Source organism: Drosophila innubila, assembly GCF_004354385.1.
Source record: "Drosophila innubila isolate TH190305 chromosome 2L unlocalized genomic scaffold, UK_Dinn_1.0 4_B_2L, whole genome shotgun sequence".
In the NCBI taxonomy this organism is placed as follows: Eukaryota; Metazoa; Arthropoda; class Insecta; order Diptera; family Drosophilidae; genus Drosophila; species Drosophila innubila.
The window spans coordinates 1,448,195-1,467,896 of NW_022995372.1; the positions used below are offsets into that span (position 1 = coordinate 1,448,195).

Below are 19,702 nucleotides of genomic sequence, written 5' to 3' on the forward strand. Positions count from 1 at the left end.
CTGACTAACTGTATGTAATGCAATTTGTTGATTCCGCTGACCTTAAAGCTGCTCTCGAGTTTGTTGGCCTGCATATAAAAAAGCAATTGTAACCCATTTTTCGTGCCACAACTCTAAGCACACCACAAATTGCACACAGATCGAAGGAGAGAAAGAGAGAGTGAGGGGGAGAAAGGGAGGGAGGAAGGTAGACAAAGACACTCATAAGCGTGTTGCAAGTTCACACAGATTGCATCACATAACCTCATTTCGCACATTTTGCACAAATATTGACTTGGACTTGAATCAGTTGCAAGTTGCAACAATTGGCAATGTTGCCACAGTTGGCACAAGTTGCAACAGTTGCTCGTTGCCTTTGGCCTCCCAAAACGAACTTGGCTAAGTGGCACACTTGGAGGCAACTGAGGCAACATCGAATTGCAATTGCTGCAAATTGGCCAAAAGCTAAAGAGGAGCAACATAAACAACAATAACAACAACAACAACAACTACAAACAACAACCAAACTGACCCTACAGTCGAGTTGATCGAATTTTGGATGCCCAATTCAATCAATTTAAAATAAATAAATATTTAAAGTCCCAAAATACATTAAAAAATTAAAATTAATTTTTAATAATAACTATGAAAACAAAATTATTTAAAAAGTAAAGCATTTCTTATACCGAAATTCAGGTCACCCAGATCGTATTTAAAGCCCCTATCTGCAAAAAATCCCAAAATAATAAATTCTTGTTAAATTACATTTTGGAACGCTTTTTATAACTATCGTATTTGTTTTTTTACCCTCTAATGCTCACTATGTTTGCAGAATATGAAACAATCAATAAAAAATTATATTTTGATGAGTAATAAATGTATCAAATAAATGAAAATCAGCAACAAAAAAAATTTGAAAATGTTCAAAAACCGATTAATATCACAGTAAATGCAATCGTACCTTATTGAAGATGCAACTTAAAATAACTATACATATGTAAATTATCTACTCTGTTTAATAACCGATCGATGTGACATTTTCAACAATCTTTAAAAATATTTCATAGATTGCTTATGTCAAATTTCAGGACATTAGGTTAAAAATGTCTGTGGTTATTCCATTATTTTCCATGGAGTACAAAGCTTAAAAACATATTCGAGTACGTGTATTGTCAACGAATTTTTAATTTATATTTTTTTAAAGTTGATAAATTAACTGTCTTTATTTAACAAAAATGTCCTTAATACATACTTAAAAGATATCTACTAATTTTTAAACTTTTATTTCAGTATTGTATATAACTTTAAGTATATTTAGAAATCTACACAAATCCATAATTCTTTCAAAGTCTAAGGTACTGGGGTAACGAGAAGAAAAGGAACAAGATGTGGAAGTGGAAGAGGAAGAGAAGTAGGCACAATGGGGTCAGTGTAGGGCGATGGCATTGTGGATGCGAGGCACAAGTTGCGCCTTGTCCATGTTCCCTAATGTCAACTCATAATGCCAGAATGGAAAGCGGGCAGTCTAGAAAGGAAAAAGGGGGAGGGGGAAGAGTTGGCAGATTCTTAATGTTTTGGGCTGCTGACCCACAAAGTAGAAACAACAATATCATTGTTGTTATTGTTGCTGTTGTTGGTGTCACTGTTCAGGCAGCTTGACACGAACTTTGCCAATGGGTATAATACCTTCCCCCTCCCCGCACCTTCTACATTCCCCCTCTGCCATGTCAGTCTCAATTTGGTCAATTTGTGCGCATTGACCAAGTTATCAAGCCGCCTTAAAGCCATAACAATTGAATGGAAATGAGACAAAGTCCATTTCTCAAAGCATATTGCAACAAAATGCTTTCTAGGGGCGTTCCCACCTGATGTTACTCCATCTACAGCGACAACTCCTAAAACAGACCCAAAAAAAGAAATACAAAAAATAAAATAAAATTGGCTAACAGCAAAATAGTTTGGCTTACAGTTTGAAAATTGTCGCCATCCTGTGACTTTAGTTGTGTCCATGTTGCAGCTCCTTGTAACTGTCAGGGCACAAAAAAATAAAAAAAATAAGGAAAAAAAAAATATCATTAAATTCAAACAAAATAAAAATACGAAAAAGGGTACCAAGTGCAAAAGGTTACAGGTACAGCTACAACAACAACAACAACCGCAACAACAATAACAGTCAACAAACAAATGAAATAAATGAGACGCCAGACAAATATTTGAAAAGTCGACACTTGAATGCTCTACTATTGAATTGACTTTCTTAAAAATTTGACTGTTTGGTTTGGTTGGTTTGACTTTGACATTTAATTTTAAAAAATTCGTTGCTAAAAGCACAACAAATTAAGTAATAAATATTTAAAATATTATTCAAATGTATTAAATGTGGTCAACTGATTATAATTTCAATATACATTACCTATTGGTTTAATCATCTTTATTTACTGTACAAAGAGGTTCACAAAGTAGTTGAACTCAATGTGTTTTAAGGACAGTTGAAAAACAGGCAAAAGTCGCCGTCTGAGTAAAAGAAACAAATAAATCTGACAAGAGTTTGCAACTTGGAGTCGCTTTTCCATTGCCTTTGACTTGACTTTAGAATGCAAGCAGTCGATGATGAAGTGATTTTGGGTGGAAACGGGAAGCAGAAGGTGATAAAGGAAAAGGGATTACAAAGGGGAAAGGGGAAAGGGGGAAGGAGGAAGGGAGAAGGTTCGACAATCGGCAAGTTGCGATTTTGAATTTTGGGTAACGCTGGCAAGAAATTGGAGTTTGAAGTTAAATTCAACTTCAATGCGCACGCGCTGCCTGCCACTTAACGAGGAGGAAAGCAGTCACTTTGTTGTTGTTGTTGTTGCTGTTGTTGTTGTTGCTGGTGCCTCTGAGGGCGTTGCAGTGTCTCTGTCGCTTTGTGGCAACTGCAACAGAGCAAAAAGAAGGTGACAAAGTCACGAAATTCTTGTCAATTTTCAACTACAGACCAATTTGTTTGTCTTCCCCGATTTTTTTTTGCCTTTGTCGTATTATTTTCTGTTGCAGCAACAGGCGCAAAAAACGAAAAAAAAGAGTTGCAAAAAAAGCATCGTGACAAATCAGGCTACCAAAATTGGGCTCAAAGCGCATAGACGTTAATGCTTGGGCCAAGGCTAAGGTAACCCCCATATCGATAAGTTGTTGCCATCCTATTTCCCATAGAAGATAGACGACGCCTCCATATCAACACCTTTCTTCAGTTGTTGCAACAGTTAAATTGCTTCCCAGGATGGGGCACAAACTTCTACTTGGCTCTGATTTTGGTCATGTATAAGGCCAAATGAAATTGTCTGGCACGCTAAGTGTTTTCTTCAGTTTTTTCGGCCTGCCTTATATAGCCGATTGATTGCTCCACTAACATAATCCATTCAGGCAACGTTGCAGCGGTCAACTTGCAACGTTTGCAACGCGTTGCTGCGGCAACATTCTCCCAACATCAAACAAAATCAGTCTCCACTATGCCACAAACATCTTGCCACAATAAATTTCAATTACTTACCTACATTTTAAGACACTTTTACCGCTAAAAGTATTTAATGTTGTTTCCCATGTTGTTGTTGCTGATGCACTAACATTGTTCAATTTTGACATCAGGCGTGAGAGGAGTCCAAGAAAGACGAAGTGAATCTACAGGAGATTGGAGCTGTGGGTCAGCAGAGCAACAACATTTTAGTGGGACAATTTTCAGCGAGAAAAGTTAACAGAGAATTTATTAATTTGTGGCGTCAAAAGAAATGTTGTACTTTCATAATGTAAAAAGAGGCTCTATAACCTTCATAACTTAGCCAGTTCTTGACCGATTTCCTTCCGGATGTCAATTTTATGTTGTTTTGACCTCTATTTTGATTCTGCATCAAAATTGGAAAATGTAATATTTTTGCGTTCACTATCAATTATGTCACTGTCCATTTTCTCCATACTTTCCCTTAGACACTATTTCAGAGCTTCAAACCTTCATAACTTTGTCAAATCTTGACCGATTTCCTTCCGGAATGTCAATTTTATGTTGTCTTGACCTCTATTTTGATTCTGCATCAAAATTGGAAAATGTAATATTTTTGCGTTCACTATCAATTTTGTCCATGGGTATGGTCACTGTCCATTTTCTCCACACTTTCCCTTAGACACTATTTCAGAACTTTAAGCTTTCATAACTTTGTCAAATCTTGACCGATTTCCTTCTGGAATGTCAATTTTATGTTGTCTTGACCTCTATTTTGATTCTGCATCAAAATTGGAAAATGTAATATTTTTGCGTTCAATATCAATTTTGTCCATGGGTTTGGCCACTGTCCATTTTCTCCATACTTTCCCTTAGACACTATTTCAGAACTTCAAACCTTCATAACTTTGTCAAATCTTGACCGATTTACTTCCGGAATGCCAATTTTATGTTGTTTTAACCTCTATTTTGATTCTGCATCAAAATTGGAAAATGTAATATTTTTGCGTTCACTATCAATTTTGTCCATGGGTATGGTCACTGTCCATTTTCTCCATACTTTCCCTTAGACACTATTTCAGAACTTTGAATTGTCATAACTTTGTAAAATCTTGACCGATTTCCATCTGGAATGTCAATTTTATGTTGTCTTGATCTCTATTTTGATTCTGCATCAAAATTGGAAAATGTAATATTTTTGCGTTCAATATCAATTTTGTCCATGGGTATGTATGGTCACTGTCCATTTTATCCATACTTTCCCTTAGACACTATTTCAGAACTTCAAACCTTCATAACTTTGTCAAATCTTGACCGATTTACTTCCGGAATGCCAATTTTATGTTGTTTTAACCTCTATTTTGATTCTGCATCAAAATTGGAAAATGTAATATTTTTGCGTTCACTATCAATTTTGTCCATGGGTATGGTCACTGTCCATTTTCTCCATACTTTCCCTTAGACACTATTTCAGAACTTCAAACCTTCATAACTTTGTCAAATCTTGACCGATTTCCCTCCGGAATGTCAATTTTATGTTGTTTTGACCTCTTTTTTGATTCTTCATCAAAATTGGAAAATGTAATATTTTTGCGCTCACTATCAATTTTGTCCATGGGCATGGTCACTGTCCATTTTCTCCATACTTTCCCTTAGACACTATTTCAGAACTTTGAATTGTCATAACTTTGTCAAATCTTGACCGATTTCCTTCTGGAATGTAAATTTTATGTTGTCTTGATCTCTATTTTGATTCTGCATCAAAATTGGAAAATGTAATATTTTTGCGTTCAATATCAATTTTGTCCATGGGTATGGTCACTGTCCATTTTATCCATACTTTCCCTTAGACACTATTTCAGAACTTCAAACCTTCATAACTTTGTCAAATCTTGACCGATTTTCATGCGGAATGTAAATTTATGTTGTTTTGACCTCTATTTATATATATATATATATATATATATATAAATTCGCTTTTATATTTATTTTTGCGGTTCACTTTGTCAAATGTTGGGATGCCATTGAGTGAAATATATTTAGAAAGTCATGAGCAAATAAAGAAATATAATGAAGAGATGAAGCTGTAGCTTGGTCACACAATTGATGCCATTGAGTGAAATATTTTAGAAAGTCATGAGCAAGAAAAAGAAATAATAACAAATTTCCGAGATGAAGCTGTAGCTTGGTCAACATGAAAAATCAATCATGTCAATACCGGGAATAAGATGTTGACAAGCGGCGCACAGATCAAAAAGCCCAAAAGGCGCCGTACACATTACGAGTGCATTGTCTGGTGGCAGTTCTTGAAGTTGGGGCAAATCGTGTTGCAGTTGCAGTTCCAGTTGAGGCAGTTGTGGCAGTTGTGGCAACTCCCAGCCCAATTCCTGTGGCCAGCCAACTGGTAAATGCGTAATAATATTTATGTGAGCGCCGCTTGGGGGATGACAAATCCAAATCCATGACCAGAAGAACAGAGCTGAGCTTTAAAATACATTGACGCCCATACTACATTCTGGACCGCCCTGGCGACCACACCCAGAGTCGGCTACCACTTGATCCTCGTCTAGCGCCAAGCTGCCAACTTGTGACTTTAACTTTAACTTCAACTTCAGTTTCAGTTCCAGCTCCAGCTCCCACTCCAACTCCCAAAGCAACTGCTACTTCAAATCTCCACACAGCGCACAGTGTTTCCCATTTTATGGAGCCGGCGGCTAAAAATACTGCTAGCAGATACTTTACAGCTTTGTATAATTTTTATAAGTATTTATTTTATAAGTATTTATTATTATAGTTATTTAAATTAATTGTAATAATTTAAACTACTTCAACAAAACACCACATAATTTTCAAGGACATATATAACCATAATAAAAATTAAAAAATAACTTATAATTTTAATTTTTAACATAGAATTCTTTATAAAAATAAAAATATATTTAATATTTTATATTTTTATTATTTAATTTATTTTAAACTAGTTAAAGTAGTCGCTGTAGGAAAGGAACCACTGTGCAGCGCCACATGCTTGATTTTCGTGCTTGTTGTTTTGATTTACTCTGGCACTGGGTTTATTTATAGACGATGTCTACCTCCTCTCCTTTCACCTTCATGCAGAGTCAGAGTTGGAGCTGGAGTCGCAGTCGGACTCCCTGTTGCGTCATCCATCCGTCCGGTGGGTGGCTCATTTGTCCCGCCGACTCCTTTGACTGCTTTTTCGTTGGCTTTTTAATTTGGCAAATTTATACACACCACGTTGCACAGTAGTTCACAGTTGTTGTTGTTTTTGTTGTTCTCAATTGGTTTATTGGCAAAAAAAAATATCGCTAAGGTGTTGCTCGACTCAAAAATAATCTATATGAAGCATGAAATAATTAAACTACCAATATCTTTTGTACAATTTTTTTTTTTTACAATTATTATTTGTTTATTGATTTAACGCTAAAATAAAACTAACAACTATATATAAAACTATGTAAAAAAATGATTTTTGTTCTAAGGAAATTTTATTTATTTCATTATTTAATGTTAACACAAGAAAATTTCTAAACGTCCATTTTTGAAAAATTCAAATTAAATTGAAATTTGTTAAAAACTAAAGAATTAACTTACAATATTTAAGAATAATTATTAAATCAGATATATTAAATTGAAGAATTTAATAGAAAGGTTTTGTATCTGTCAAAGAATTCATTACCACGTATTTCCACATCCAGAAAGTAGACCGCATTTGATATTAGACCATAGTTGGAATTAAAACATGCGTGAGTTCCTCTGTAGAATGGAAAATCATTGGAGCATTTCAACGATGGACCAGGAGACGAACTTGATACCGAATCGAATGAAAAGTGAACTCCGAATTGTGAGCCGTTGTTATAAATTCCAATTTGACCTGATAAACTCGGTTTTTCAGTTACCAATTCATCAACAAAGAATTCTACAGCATGATGTATTCCATAATTGTCGATTGTTTTCCCGATTGTCCATTGAAATGCACTACGGAATCCAATAAAGTTATTTTCAGGTGGTTGCAAAATTTTAACTTTGTAATGTTCAGAATCGTTTGAATTTCGAATATTTTTCACCATTAACTCGGTTAGGACTCCACTGAAGAGTAGAAAGAAACCAAAAAGGCAGATAAACCACGACTTTTGCGAATAACACATCGTTGAAGACTGAAACGAACTCGATCTTTGTACCAGTTTTATAGCAGCCCTATCAATTGATAAGGGTTGTTATTGAAATATTTGCCTATTAAAATTTACATATAGAATTTAGGTCTATAAGGTTTGTTTTCGATGTGCTCTGTTAGCCGGAGATAGAAATGTGAATCAATATTTCGAATCGAATCTGATATTGTCTAACAATATATATCAACAATAGTATCAATCTGTGAACTCATCATAAGCAATAGTTTTTGAGTATCATTGTTATTATATTATATATGCTAATTTTTTTTATTTAAAATTATTTGTTTAATGATATATAAAACAGGGTATTTCTAAATTATTTCCACAAATAAATTCTAATCACAATTGATTATCGAAATTGCGTTTTTATAATGATATTTTGGTGATGTCATAATTTAATATAAGTAAAATTCTTAATCGATTTTAACGATTGCCGATTAAACTTCGAAAGGCTACTGAAAAACTTAAATGGCAATTTTCGGATGAACTTTAGCGGTATTTAAACCTTTAGGGAAAACTATTTAGTTGGCCCTCAGTTAAACCTGAGTTCAACGTCAAGTTCAAGCAGCAAAGTTCAAGTCATAATTCGCTTAGGTCCTATCATCATTACCATCATCATCGACATCATCTTCATCATCTTCATCATTATGGCCAACAGTCGCAGAGTTGCAGAGTTGGTAACAAAGAGTCGGAAAGCGTTGCACTAAATCAAGCCCACATGGAATGGAATGGAATGGATAGGAATGGATTGGATTGGTAGCGAGAGTTGGCCAGCATCAGTTTGGACAGCTTCCACACAGTAGCCTGGCCAACAACTGACACACACAGCGGAGCAGGAGGAGGAGCAGGAGAAAAAGAAGGAGCAGGGGAGAGAGTACAGTAGCCAAGTTGGAAGACGCTGAGTCAACGTCAACAGCATCATCATTAAAGCCTGGCCAAGATAAACACACGCCACAAGGCGCAGCCCGAACATGTGTAGCCTGTCGAAGTCCCAACGAAGCGAGTCCAAAGCGAAGAGATCCACAGGTTGCTTCCTATTCGCTATACCCTGTACTTGCTGTTTAAGTTGGGTATATTAGTTGAGTATATGCGACTCCTAAGCAATTTTTATCAGTTTCAACCAGGGATCACAACCAGTATTATCCCAGGGATGATGAGATAATAAAATATAAACTTGAAAATTCAAAACTTTTTTAATTTAAATTTTCGTTATCAAAATTAATATTAATTCTATATATATTTAAAAATCAGAAAAATAATTGTGTTTTTAAATATTATTACAAATATAGGAATCAAAGGATATATTTTAATTTTTGTTAAAAATAAAATTGAACATATTAATTAAATGCAAATTTTTTTTTAAAAAAATAGTAGTAAAAGTAATAGAGTAGGCAAAGCAATAAATATTAAAAATTCTTAACATATTTGGTCTGTGCATTAAATTTATGTATAAAATTTAAAAGAAAAAAATAAAAATAATATAACGTTATTTCATTTATATCAAATAAAAATTGAAATATTATTATTATTTTATTGATTTTTGTACAGATCACGAAAAAAGACTTCTATCACAGGGTATCTTGTCGCAAGCTTTATCTGTTGGTATATTATTTATCTGCTTTTTGTAGTTTTTCGTGTGTTATTTCATAGCAAAAAGTGGCAGAGGTGCACATAAATTTTAAATATCGCAACTTTGGCTTTGGAAGATGGCCCGGAACAATGGTTTAGCTGCTAAACCATATTTGGCAAACGTTTCGGACAACGGGGATCTTGGGCATCTTGGAGGTCTTAAAGCTAATGCAGTTTTTACTCTTTTTTATTGACCTAAACAGACAGACGAACGCGAATGAGGATGAGGATGAGAAGTTGGACCTCATTAGGCTCATGGCCAGCTGCCTGACTTTAAGTCTCTCTCTCTCTCTCTCTCCCTTCTTGTCTCTCTATGGGCTGCTTTGGCTGGTGCATCGCTGCGTATGAGTAATGTCTACCAATTGCTGTGTGTGCGAGTGCTTAAGTGTTTGTTGTATGTGTGTGTGCTCGATTTACACGCCTGAAAGGATTAATTCGTTACCAATTTGTTATAATACGCAGGTAAAGCGATAAATCTATTAATTAAGCTGACGGTTGTTGTGCCTCTCTACATGTCAGTGTATAAGTGTATGAGTGTGTGTGTATGTAAGTGTATATGCTTGGAGATTTTGCAGTTGAAATATTACAACGCTTTTTTACAAATTCGCTGCGCTTACTTTGGACAGCTGTGCAGTTGTATGTATGTATATGTGTGTGTGTGTGCAGGTGTGTCTGTGTGTGTGTACTGACTGTGTGTAAATTTGTTGAAATTTAAGACTGTGGGTGGTCTTAAAGTGGAAATGCGCAACAGGCAGCGGCAAATATAACAATTTTATGAATCAACATAATTATTCGATACCCAGCAATATTGAGAATCGGGTATAATAGACGCGTAAATCGAAAATTAAATACTTTACTCAAAATCTTTAAAACAAATAGCCATTATAAATAATATTTTGCTTTACGAGTTCCTTAGCTTAACGTCACATTTTTTATAATATACATAAATATTAATTACAATATTTTATATTAAGTATATTATATTTTAAAATATATAAAATTTTTATTTTTAATAAATTACTATTTATAAATTATTATTTTTAATAAATTCCAATTTTAATTTAAACTTTTAGTTGTACAAAACACAGAAGAAGTTTTTAAGTAGCCCTCCAATGTTGAATCGACAATCTTTAAAATCGATTAAGAATTTCACTCATTATAAATTATGACATTATCTAAATATAGTCGATAGTCAATTGTGATTAGCATTTCTTCTTGTTTCAGAATTCATAAATACCCTGTTATATCTTATAGAAGGAATTTATCTATCAAACTAAACATTTTACCTGAAAATCCGTGGAAAGACAATCCTGTAAACAATTGAACAATTAATATTTGGAAAATTTTGATAGTTTCCATTTAATTTCTTTGATAAATACGACAACTATCTATTAAATTGTCTTGTCTTATCTATAGATTATAATAAATTATATATCTTAGAAAACTCGGTATAAATTGAGTTTCTTAATTAGGAAGAATTGTCTTAAGTAATTGGTAACTGATTTCTGTAAAAGCTATTTATCATGATAAGAGAATTCTTGGGATCAATTCTTTTCTATCTATAACATAACTATTAAACCTTGAAGCAAGTCCCATTAGGACATTTGCGTTGTGTTGTTCCTAGTTAATTATAATTATATCTTCCATGTCAATATTGTGGTAGATTTAATTAAAATATTTTTATTCTATTTCCACATAGCTTATACCAATATTTTAATTTTAATATGTTTGACATCTTTTGAAATTAGTTCAAAAATAATTATTTTACAAATTTTATTGATTTCTTGATTTTAATTTAACACTAAGCTGACAAATTCCATATTAATTTCAAACAAAAAAATACTCACAGACAGGCCTCCACCAACATTTAATATTTATAACTAAATTATTATTAATCTATGTACACCTCTTGTTATTGAGTACCGGACTTATTATTGACACTATCATGAAATGGTCAAGTGTGGACACTGATAAACGTTCCTCGTGGAAATGTTTTAATAATTCCCTGTTCCACGTGCGTCGAGATAATGAATTGTTTCTTCATTCGGCACATAAACAAATAGAACTATATCAAAATCAATTTAACCTGAAATTAGCAAGTTATCTGTTAAAAACCCCCGATTAAACTTATGAAATATATTTCTACGAAATAACTTTATCAACAATTATAAAATTGCTATTAAAATGGGCAGACAATTCGAGTTTAGTTCAGTCTACAGCGATGGGTGTCTCTAAAGGGTCTTCTGTGCTCTATCTTTTCGGTTTCTTCCTACTCTTCAATGGCGTCTTTGCCATACCCAGTTTAATCCGTTTCAATAATTTGGAACAGGATGAAGGTACTGGTGTCTTCATTGCGAACCCAAACTTGATCCAACCCAAGGACTTTGTTCAGGAGCGAGCAACTGGAGATTCCAAATATCCTGAGCTTTACCGAGTAAACCTACGGAAATTTGCTGGATACACTGGATTCCGTAGCGTCTTCCAATGGTCAATCGGAAAGACTGTCAACAACTATGGCATACAAAACGCCATGAAATTCTCCGCCAATGAATTGAACAATGCAAACAAGCAGATCTCTGGTGATATTGGAATTTACAGCAACGGCTCACAAATTGGAGTTCATTTGTCATTGAAGGAGGGAGCTTCAAGTTCTTCAGCTGGTAAAACGTTCAAGTGTTCCAATAATTTCCCATTCATTCCCGGAAGTCACGCCTGTTTCAATTCCAACTATACACTGATACCGAAAGCGATCTACTTCCTCGATATCGAAATTCGTGATCGGACAATAAGTGGATATATCTCTCAGCCTCAGACGAACCTCACAAATATCAGCAATCCCAATTTGCCCCGAATTTTGATTGGAGAAATCAAATGGTTCAATTCGCTAAGGAACTTGAGTCCCGATACTTATTGGATCGCCAATTCTTATAAATCGTGTGGACTGTCGAGCGAAATTACGGCATACAACTATCTTCCAGAGTTGTACAACAATTTGAAAAGGCAAAAGGCTGTTATTGCTAGCACTAATTTGTACCCAGGGTGCGGAGCACTTAATTCTCTGGCAATGACGGATTGGACTAATGTAGTCTACATCTCAAGACCCACTCCTGTAATCAATGGAACAAGTGCTTTTAATTAAAGTTTTTTAAAAAAAGTGACTACTATCTATAAATCTAATCATTGTATTAATATTTTATAAAAAACAAAATGTTTAGATACGACATAAAAATAATTTATTTTTTCTTAAAGGGAGGTCGGAGACTGGTTGTCAACCGATATCTGAGAAAATAAATAAAATGAAGAATCAGTATCGATAATAATGTTCTGTGAATTTTTATTTATAGTCAATAGACCTTAGACATGAAAACAATTTCATTAGGATTTTTGTCGACTGTCTCTGAAAACCTCACAGAATTTAAGAAAGATCCTACTTAATTGTTGGGATCAAGTAATTATTGATCCATAGATTCTAGGATACATCCTGAATACTTAAGATGTGCATATACAGAAAATTATTCAATTTAAAAATCCCCAGATCCCTATTTTTATAATCACCGCACTTAAAAATAATTAGGTTTATCAAGAAATTTTCAAGTGTGGCCGTTGATTAGATTTTACCATGGAAATAATTTACAAATACCCTGCACGTGCAGTGCTCCAGATTATGACTGGTTTCAGCAGAATAAATTTGTTGATCAAATAAATATCAAACTAAAACTCAATATAATATATGTTATTTTTTCCTTCACTTCTTTACGCTATCAACAGTTACGTACTGATAAAGTTGCTATAAAATGGGCAGACAATTCGAGTTCAGTTCAGTCTACAACGATGGGTGTCTCTAAAGGGTCTTCGGTGCTCTACATTGTCAGTTTCTTCCTACTCTGCAGTGGCGTCTTTGCGAAGCCCAGTTTAATCTATCCCAAGGATGTGGCACAGGATCAAGGAACTAGTGTCGCTATTGCGAAACCAAATTTAATCCAATCCAAGGACTCGGTGCAGGCCCCAACTATTAGCAATTTAGGTTATCCTGTACATTTCCAAGAGTTCTTTCTTCCAACAACCGATAAAAACTTTACTGGATTCCGTAGCGTCTTCCAGTGGACTATCGGGGAGACTTTCAACAAATATGGCATACACAATGCCATGGAATTCTCAGTCGATGATTCGGTAAATGGAAATTCGCAAATATTTGGACAAATTGGAATTTATAGCAACGACTCAGAAATTGGAGTTCAGCTTTTTTTCGGTACAAAAATGTTAAATTTCACAACCTCTTCAATTCAATGTATTCTATTCGATAACTGCGTGATTTCGAATGCAATCTATTTTCTTGATGTCGAAATTAGTGGTAACACAATAATTGGATACATCTCCGAACCTCAAGCGGATCTCACTCGAATAAACGACCCGAAGTTGCCGCGTAACGAGATTGGAAAAATCACCTGGTACAACAAGCTATCAAATTTGAGTGTCAATAACTACTTTGTTGCCAATTTATACGAAACATGTGACATGACGAGCGAGATTACGACATTCAACTATATTCCAGTGGTTTACAACAAAGAAAAGAGACAAACAGCCATCGTTAATTATGGTTTGTTCAACTTGTACAAGATGTGCGGACCAGTAAATACTCTTGCAATGAGTAATAGGAATACTTTTGTCTATATATCCAGACCCACACTAGTGCTCAATGGAACAATGAATTTGATTTAAATTTTAACTATTGAACGATCTTTGGAAAATACTAAATAATGTCAAATAAAGTCATTGTAAAACTTTAATCTGCAATTAAATGTTGAAATAAGACATAAATTTATTGAGTTTGAAGTATACAGTGTCAACCTAGAGTTCTGAAAATATTTCTTATAGCAAAAAAAATTATGAAATTGAAATGATTATTGATACAAATTACTTAACCATATTGATGGAATAAAATAAATAACCAGATAAAAATAAATATATTTTTCATACTAATCTTTAACTGTCGACCAACCCTTCTATGGCAGTTGTATGATATAGTTGATCGATCTTAAAAGAATTTGGTTGGAATGCTAAGACTAACATAGATGCCTATTTTGTCAGGTTGGTTAAGATATCTTAAAAACCTAAAAAGTGTTTCGAACTAAAACTTGACTTACGAACGTTCGTTCCTATAGCATGTATATGATAAAGTGGACCGATTTGAACCAAATCTGTTCATTATGCCTACAAAAATAGGCATTTATGACAGTATAATGAGTCTACATTTAAAAATTTGGTGCTTCTAGCTCTTACAAACTCTGAGATCTTTTCGTTCATACGGACATACGGACTTGGCTAAATCGGTTCGGCTGTTGATCCTGATCAAGAATATTTGTATTCTTTATGGGGTCTGCCACGCCTCCTTATGCCTGTTGCATTCCTTGAACAATCTTAATATACCCACACAGGGTATACAAAATATTATACGAGTAGTTTACACAATATTGATAATACTTAGAATAATTAAATAATTAAGACCTCTGCTTATTGTGTTTAGTTACCGCACTTAAAAATTAATTTTATCATGAAATATTCAAGTGCGGACGTTGATTAGAGTTTCCAAGGAAATAAATAAACATTATTTTAAGATTATGGTTTTTTTCGGCGGAATAGGTATGTTGAGCACCTCGATAATAAGTTAAGTCTGACCCTAAGACATTATCAATTAAAAATAATCAGTTATATAAGATGTAATCTATACCAATAAATCAACTTTATCGAAAACATTAAAATTGCTATAAAATGGGCAGACAATTCGAGTCCAGTTCAGTCTACAACGATGGGTGTCTCTCAAAGGTCTTCGTTTCTCTACCTTTTCGGTTTCTTCCTACTCTTCAATGGCGTCTTCGCGAAGCCTAGTTTAATCCAACCCAAGGATGTGGCACAGGATCAAGGTACTAGTGTCGTTTTTGCGAATCCAAGCTTAATCCATTCCAAGGACTTGGTGCAGGACCGGACTATCAGTAATTTGAATTACCCCATAAATTACCAAGTTGACTTTTATCCAACTGCCGAAAAAAACTTTACTGGATTCCGTAGCGTCTTCCAATGGACAATCGGAAAGACTTTCAACAAATATGGCATTCACAACGCTATGGAATTCTCAGTCAATGATTCGTTAAACTCGCAATTATTTGGACAAATTGGAATTTACAGCAACGGCTCAAAAATTGGAGTTCAGCTTTCATTGATTACACCAAAAGTAAAGTTCACAATTAATTCCAGCACTAAGGTGATTTCGAATGCGATCTACTTTCTTGATGTCGAAATTAATAATAACACACTAAGTGGTTACATCTCAGGACCTCAAAGTAGCCTTTCCCGTATTAACGACCCAAAATTGCCTCGAAACGAGATAGGAACAATATATGGGCTCAACAAGCTATCAAATTTGAAGCTGGTCAACTACTTTGTCGCCAATTTATATGAAAAATGCGATTTGACAAACGAGATTACGACTTATAACTATATTCCACAGTTGTACAACAAAGAGAAGAGGCTAAACGCCGTATATTATAGTAGTTCGATATACAACCTCAGGATTTGTGGACCAATTAATACCCTGGCAATGACAGATTGGAATGCTGTTGTCTACATATCCAGACCCACACTTGTACTTAATGGAACAAGTTCAATGAATTAGTTCCACTAAAGTTCTTTGGAAAATACTAGTACACAATAATAATGTCATATTCAACATTGTATAATTGTCATGAAGAATAAAATGTTAAGATAAGTCATGAATAAACTGAACTTTTAATATAGGGTGGTATTTAATAAAATAGTCCTGACTATTTTCACGTTTCTGAGAAAAAATGACTAAATGAGCCTGTCCTACATTAAACGTAGTTCTCAGATTTCGACGATCAAAAATTTAAGTTCCTCAAAAGGACCTCACTGATATAGACGACCGACTTATACGTACATATTATGCGGACCACAAAATACTCTGGATTCAATCACGGATTCAAGATTTATAATTGTCATTTACATTTCAAGACCCTCTCCGGTAAACAATGAAACAAGATCAATGAATTCTTTGATAAATAATAAATACAGGTACTTTCCATTACATTTCTTAGAAAAATACTACTCCTATCTATCAAATTTTCTAATCTAATCTATAGATTATAATAATGTATATAACTTTCAAATTCAACATAAATTGAGTTTCTTTACTAGGGTTAATTGTCTTAAGTAATTGGTAGCTGATTTCTGTGGAAGCTATTTATCATGATAGGAGAATTCTTGGGAAATATTCCTTCTTAACGTAAATATAATTGTTAAGCCTAGAAACAAACCGTATTGGGACATTTGGGCTGTATTGTTTAACACTTATCTGAAAAATTTCATATTAAGTTAAAAAGAAACTAGTGTCCCGGTGCTACAGTCGAGCATACTCGCCTGTCTGAGACCCGGTACTGATTATGGCAAGAACTAAGAATGGAAAAAATTAAAAAATATTTAGTTAACATAAATGCATATTCTATCACCTTGGTAACGATGTCTCATAAAACATAATAGATTTTCACACTAAGACTTGATTTTGCCCGATCGGTCCTATAACAGCTATTCGATATAGGGGTCCGATTTAAACCAACTTTGGTCTGGATATATTATGCTAAGATAAATGCATATTCTATAAGTTTAGTTATGATATCTTTTAAGACAAAAAAGTTTTTTATACTTAGACTTGATTTTCGACCGATCGGTCCTAATACAGCTATATGATATATCGATCCGATTTGAGCCAACTTCAAACGCATATTCTATAAGTTTGGCTATGATGTCTCATAAAACAAAAAAGTTTTTCATACTAAGACTTGATTTTCGCCCGATTGTTCCTATAGGTGCTATATGATATAGTGGTCCGATCGAAAAAATGAAACAAGCTTGATCTGTCTGCAATAAAGAGGAATTTACATACCAATTTTGGTGTGGCTAGCTTTTAAATTGTTCTTATAATTTGGATATAAAATCTTCTATGTCAATTTTTAGGCGGTAAAGTGGGCATGGCCAAATTCTGAAACGAACTTGATCTGCTTGCAATATAGAGGAGCCCACATACCAAGTTTGGTGTCTCTAGCTCCTATAGTCTCTGAGATCTAGGCGCTCACACAGACGGACAGACAGACGGACATCGCTATGACGACTCGGCTATTGATGCTGATCAAGAATATATATAGTTTATAGGGTCTGCCACTCCTCCTTCTACCTGTTACGCACATATTCCTTAAAACTTAAAATACTTAAAGTACTGGGTCTAAAAAAACACAGACAGGTGGTCTAACGAGACAGACCACCAATGTTTATTATTTATAAATTATCTATTATTAATCTATTTACCGGACATATAATTGACACTATCATTAAGTGGTCAAGTTGGCGCACTGATAGGTGTTATTCGTTGAAATGTTTAACTAATACCCTGTTCCACGTGCGGAAAGATAATGAGGGACGTGGCAAAATTTAACAAACTTAAAATTTAGTTTTTAATACCTTACCTCACCTGGCCTATATTATTATTTATAATCAAATAATACTTGGAATTTTGTAATCATTTAGTCCTCATATTTATGTGTTTAGGAACTGCACTTAAAAATTAATTTTATCATGAAATATTCAAGTGCGAACGTTGATTAGAGTTTCCAAGGAAATAAACATTATTTTAAGATTATGGCTTGTTTCAGCGGAATAGTTTAGTCTTACCCTAAGACATTATCAATTAAAAATAATCAATTATATAAGATGTAATCTATACCAATAAATCAACTTTATCAAAAACACCAAAATTGCTATAAAATGGGCAGACAATTCGAGTCCAGTTCAGTCTACAACGATGGGTGTCTCTCAAAGGTCTTCGTTTCTCTACCTTTTCGGTTTCTTCCTACTCTTCAATGGCGTCTTCGCGAAGCCTAGTTTAATCCAACCCAAGGATGTGGCACAGGATCAAGGTACTAGTGTCGTTTTTGCGAATCCAAGCTTAATCCATTCCAAGGACTTGGTGCAGGACCGGACTATCAGTAATTTGAATTACCCTATAAATTACCTAGTTGACTTTTATCCAACTGCCGAAAAAAACTTCACTGGATTCCGTAGCGTCTTCCAATGGACAATCGGAAAGACTTTCAACAAATATGGCATTCACAACGCTATGGAATTCTCAGTCAATGATTCGTTATACTCGCAATTATTTGGACAAATTGGAATTTACAGCAACGGCTCAGAAATTGGAGTTCAACTTTCATTGATTACACCAAGAGTAAAGGTCACAATTAATTCCAGCACTAAGGTGATTTCGAATGCGATCTACTTTCTTGATGTCGAAATTAATAATACTACACTAAGTGGTTACATCTCAGGACCTCAAAGTAACCTCTCCCGTATTAACGACCCAAAATTGCCGCGAAACGAGCTTGGAACAATATATGGGCTCAACAAGTTATCAAATTTACAGCTGGTCAACTACTTTGTCGCCAATTTATATGAAAAATGCGATTTGACAAACGAGATTACGACTTATAACTATATTCCACAGTTGTACAACAAAGAGAAAAGGCTAAACGCCGAATATTATAGTCGTTTGTTATACAACTCCAGGATTTGTGGACCAATTAATACCCTGGCAATGACAGATTGGAAGGCTGTTGTCTACATATCCAGACCCACACTTGTACTTAATGGAACAAGCTCAATGAATTCGTTCCAGTAAAGTTCTTTGGAAAATTCTAATGCGCTTATATAAAAATGTCAAATCCAATCATTGTATAATTGTTATGAGAAATAAAATGTTTAGATAAGACATGAATATATTGCATTTTTAATATAGTTTGATGAAATAGTTCAGAGTACTTACACATATCTGAGAAAAATGACTCAATGAACCAGTCCTAGATTGAATTCCGTTCTCAGAATTAACCGATACGTTTATAAAACAAGAGACATGTGGTCGCCTACCTGCGCAAGCCTCTAATAATATTTATTGATAAATATAGTCAATAAAAAATGAGTGTAGAATAGTTAAGTGATTTACCAGATTGCTTACTGCGTTCAAGTATTGCAATTAAAACTTAACAATCTCTCCTGATAATAGTTCTTAAGTGTAGAATGAATCATTGCAATGATTCACAAATACCCTGTGCAAAGTTCAGGAAAGCTTTCGGTCTGTTTCAAGGGTCTGTTGATGAGATACTAGCTTTGGGCTTAACTATTTTTAAAATAATTTAAAAAAAAAGCTAAGAAACCAAGGCGTCTAATTGTGATAATTATGTATGTTTTATTGATTACATTATTGGGACTGTATAATAATTTTACTTAACAGGTATACTTGTAAAGTATTGTATTTTGTATTTTGAGGTTTTTTTCTACAGTCTAAATAAGTATGTGACCATTAAGCAATTCTTTTCTA

General features: G+C 34.2%; 3 protein-coding genes across 3 annotated transcripts; all 3 read left to right on the top strand.

The window, feature by feature from the left end:
- The first annotated feature begins 11,473 nt into the window (after window positions 1-11,473).
- Window positions 11,474-16,352, top strand: LOC117781731. The gene is made up of 2 exons (XM_034618547.1): window positions 11,474-12,392; window positions 16,321-16,352. The coding sequence occupies exons 1-2, from the start codon at window positions 11,489-11,491 to the stop codon at window positions 16,326-16,328; spliced, it is 912 nt and encodes a 303-aa protein (XP_034474438.1). The 5' UTR covers window positions 11,474-11,488; the 3' UTR covers window positions 16,329-16,352.
- On the top strand, window positions 15,043-19,102 carry LOC117781733. Its single transcript, XM_034618549.1, has 2 exons — window positions 15,043-15,966; window positions 19,026-19,102. The coding sequence occupies exon 1, from the start codon at window positions 15,074-15,076 to the stop codon at window positions 15,935-15,937; it is 864 nt and encodes a 287-aa protein (XP_034474440.1). The 5' UTR covers window positions 15,043-15,073; the 3' UTR covers window positions 15,938-15,966; window positions 19,026-19,102.
- On the top strand, window positions 18,113-19,102 carry LOC117781732. Its single transcript, XM_034618548.1, has one exon. The coding sequence runs from the start codon at window positions 18,134-18,136 to the stop codon at window positions 19,004-19,006; it is 873 nt and encodes a 290-aa protein (XP_034474439.1). The 5' UTR covers window positions 18,113-18,133; the 3' UTR covers window positions 19,007-19,102.
- Window positions 19,103-19,702: the final 600 nt, after the last annotated feature.

Coding starts and splice junctions, on each gene's coding strand:
- LOC117781731 (XM_034618547.1), top strand. CDS start 11,489: ATGGGTGTCTCTAAAGGGTCTTCTGTGCTCTATCTTTTCGGTTTCTTC.
- LOC117781732 (XM_034618548.1), top strand. CDS start 18,134: ATGGGTGTCTCTCAAAGGTCTTCGTTTCTCTACCTTTTCGGTTTCTTC.
- LOC117781733 (XM_034618549.1), top strand. CDS start 15,074: ATGGGTGTCTCTCAAAGGTCTTCGTTTCTCTACCTTTTCGGTTTCTTC.